This window comes from Mobula birostris, chromosome X, assembly GCF_030028105.1.
Source record: "Mobula birostris isolate sMobBir1 chromosome X, sMobBir1.hap1, whole genome shotgun sequence".
In the NCBI taxonomy this organism is placed as follows: Eukaryota; Metazoa; Chordata; class Chondrichthyes; order Myliobatiformes; family Myliobatidae; genus Mobula; species Mobula birostris.
In genome coordinates, this window is record NC_092402.1 from 8,537,444 (window position 1) to 8,540,066 (window position 2,623).

Below are 2,623 nucleotides of genomic sequence, written 5' to 3' on the forward strand. Positions count from 1 at the left end.
GCTCCCAATTTTCCGGCTTCTTCTGCGAAGGAGAGCGGCGACGGATCGGACAAGTCAACAACCACATCGCCATCCACGTCGCCCCCCACATCTTCGACATGGGAGAACATCCACCCCTCTTAGCTCTGTCTTCCAAACCACGAACAATACCAAAGGGGAACATGACTTAAATTCCTTCACTGTAGTTCATTAACAATAATTGCCTTTTTAATAATACAATAGCTTGTATTAAACTCAGGGAAACTTCTAGAAAAAAAGAGAATAGGCCAGCATTGCACTTTCCACCTGTCTGCGATATTTCGTAATATCACGATATTTTGTAAATCACCTATTTCGATACCGACGGTTGTCAGATTGTCTAACCGGCTCTGAATACATATATATTGACGTGGTTTTGGTCACCAGCCATAAGTTGTCAATAACTTTGCAAGGAACGGTGGTTTCACTGAGCCTTACTCTACATGCCTAGATAGGTTTTTTTTCCGTCTGCTTTGTATTTAAGAGTCAGGGTCTTCAAACGGAATTGTTTGTATATATCGGAGAGAGAGAGAGAGAGAGAGAGAGAGAGAGAGAGAGAGAGAGATAGTACACCTTTATTCTGCGGTGAAAAGTTTGTTTTAAGAGATTTTGCGATTGCACTACTAAAACTATAACAGGGTTGTCCGTTCAATAAATCAAACGTTCACGTTAGGTTTAAGAAAGCAATAAAGACGATAAGGAATTGACCGAAAGCGTTGCAAGTGAGTGGTAAACGTCAACGGACGAATACCAATCTCCTCCCTCCACTTCGGTGCCATTTTATGTCCTCACTAACTTTCGGTCAAACTTTTGATGGCGTCTTAACTCTGGGCTAGGCCAGAACAGAGCCGATTCTTTAACACCATTTCAATTGGTCCCCAGCCTTTGGTGGGGGGGGCTGTTATCATGGTGGGGAGAGGTGCCCCCGAAGCTAGATGTCTCCTTTATTTTTTTAAAAAAAGGCGGGGTGGCAACGTACACCCGCGAAGATCCTCCCCACCGGACCCCACAGCTGGGCTATACAACTTCGTTACTAAATGATGATAGCCGGAGGGCATCTGCCGAGAGTCCAGCAGCTCTGGTCCGGTGATGATGCCTTGATTCGAATCATTTGCCGCTGCTTATCAGTTCGCAAGTCAGCTCAACATGTTGAAAGTACACACAAAAAAATAACAAGTGTTTAGCTACCTCATTCCAATAAAAATCGATTTGATTATTACATTGCTACCCCTCCTGGCTGTTTTCGTTGCTTTCCGGGCGTTCTGTCTCCAAACAATGCAGTTTTTAATGGATGTATCTTTGGTTTACGATCAAATAATCATATCAAAGACAACCCGATGTGTTGTTTTCTCTCTCTGTACTGTGCACTTTGCCCCGCTACTTTCCAATCTACAGCGAGTCTGTAGGCAGCCAATTCACACACCGAGATTACAAGATGATTGCTTTCAGCAACCGAAATTGATCTCATTAGAAAACAAACTCATTAGAAATCAAACACTGGCGTTTTAAAATATAGAGTTATATTAAGATAAGCGTCTTGGAGAAAAGCAACGCCCCCCCCTCCCACACACACACCTCAACCTAACCTTCTGTGCACGTGACTAAAATGTTTAATTTAGCCCTGCCCGGTAACTCTGGAAACTGAGGGGAACTAAATCTTGTTGGTGAATGACATTAAACATATACCCCCTTTGCCACGTCTTTAAGATAAACCGTAGAGGCGAAGCGAGGAATGCAACACAACACTCCGGATGCACCAGTGACCTTTTTACCTCTGAGCGCCTCTGGGATTAACAAACAAGTCAATAAAAAGCAGGGCCGGAGGAGGATGACACCATTGTCCACCTCAGGTGGGGGAACTCTCAGCTCTGTCGCTGTGAGCTGGGGGGGGGGGGGTGAAAAATTCGGATAAATCTGCTTTGCAATTAATTAAATCAGGGCGCGTTTTAAAGGTAATCATTTTTTAAAAAATCTTCTTAGCATTACTTGTATATTCTTAGGTCTTTTGGAATATGGGGCATGCATTCTAGAGGATATAGATGCATGTCTGCATATCTACTGAATAATGTATAGATATGGAAATACACATATGTTGTATATACATGAGAGAGAGAGAGATAATATTCGCAGGAACAGGCCCTTCGGCCCATTACGTCCCTGCCGACCATGATGCCAATCCGCAGAAGTCCTAACTACCTTCACCTAGGATCAATTCTTCCATCCCCACCGATAAGGGAAAACACGCCTCTGCCAGAATGCGCAAATTCTGACCAGATGGACAAAGATCAAGAAATCTGCGGCAAATTTAAAAGTGCCAATGCATAACAATCCGATTAAACAACCAAATTAATCCCAAGACACCAACGATCTGTGGTTATAATTTTTTAATACATATTTTCGTGTTCACCTGGTGAAGATATGTGCATTCCCATTCATTATCAGTTGCCTTTTTTTTCTCGGGCACAGACGTGCTTATTCGTTATTTGGTTGGCACAAGATCCTCGCATCCGCAGGGGTCACGGGAGAAATACAGCACAGAAACAGGCCCTTCGGCCCATCTAGTCCGTCAGCACCACTTAAACTGCCTACTCCCATCGACCTGCGG

The 2,623-nt window shown here is 43.8% G+C and overlaps 1 protein-coding gene across 1 annotated transcript in view; it reads left to right on the forward strand.

The window, feature by feature from the left end:
- hoxb1a (homeobox B1a) overlaps positions 1 to 1,207 on the forward strand; it is a 3,751-nt gene extending 2,544 nt beyond the window's left edge. Inside the window, exon 2 of the mRNA XM_072249090.1 lies at positions 1 to 1,207. This exon is cut by the window's left edge and continues 224 nt beyond it. Coding sequence (XP_072105191.1) covers positions 1 to 123 — 123 coding nt within the window. The 3' untranslated portion in view covers positions 124 to 1,207.
- Positions 1,208 to 2,623: the final 1,416 nt, after the last annotated feature.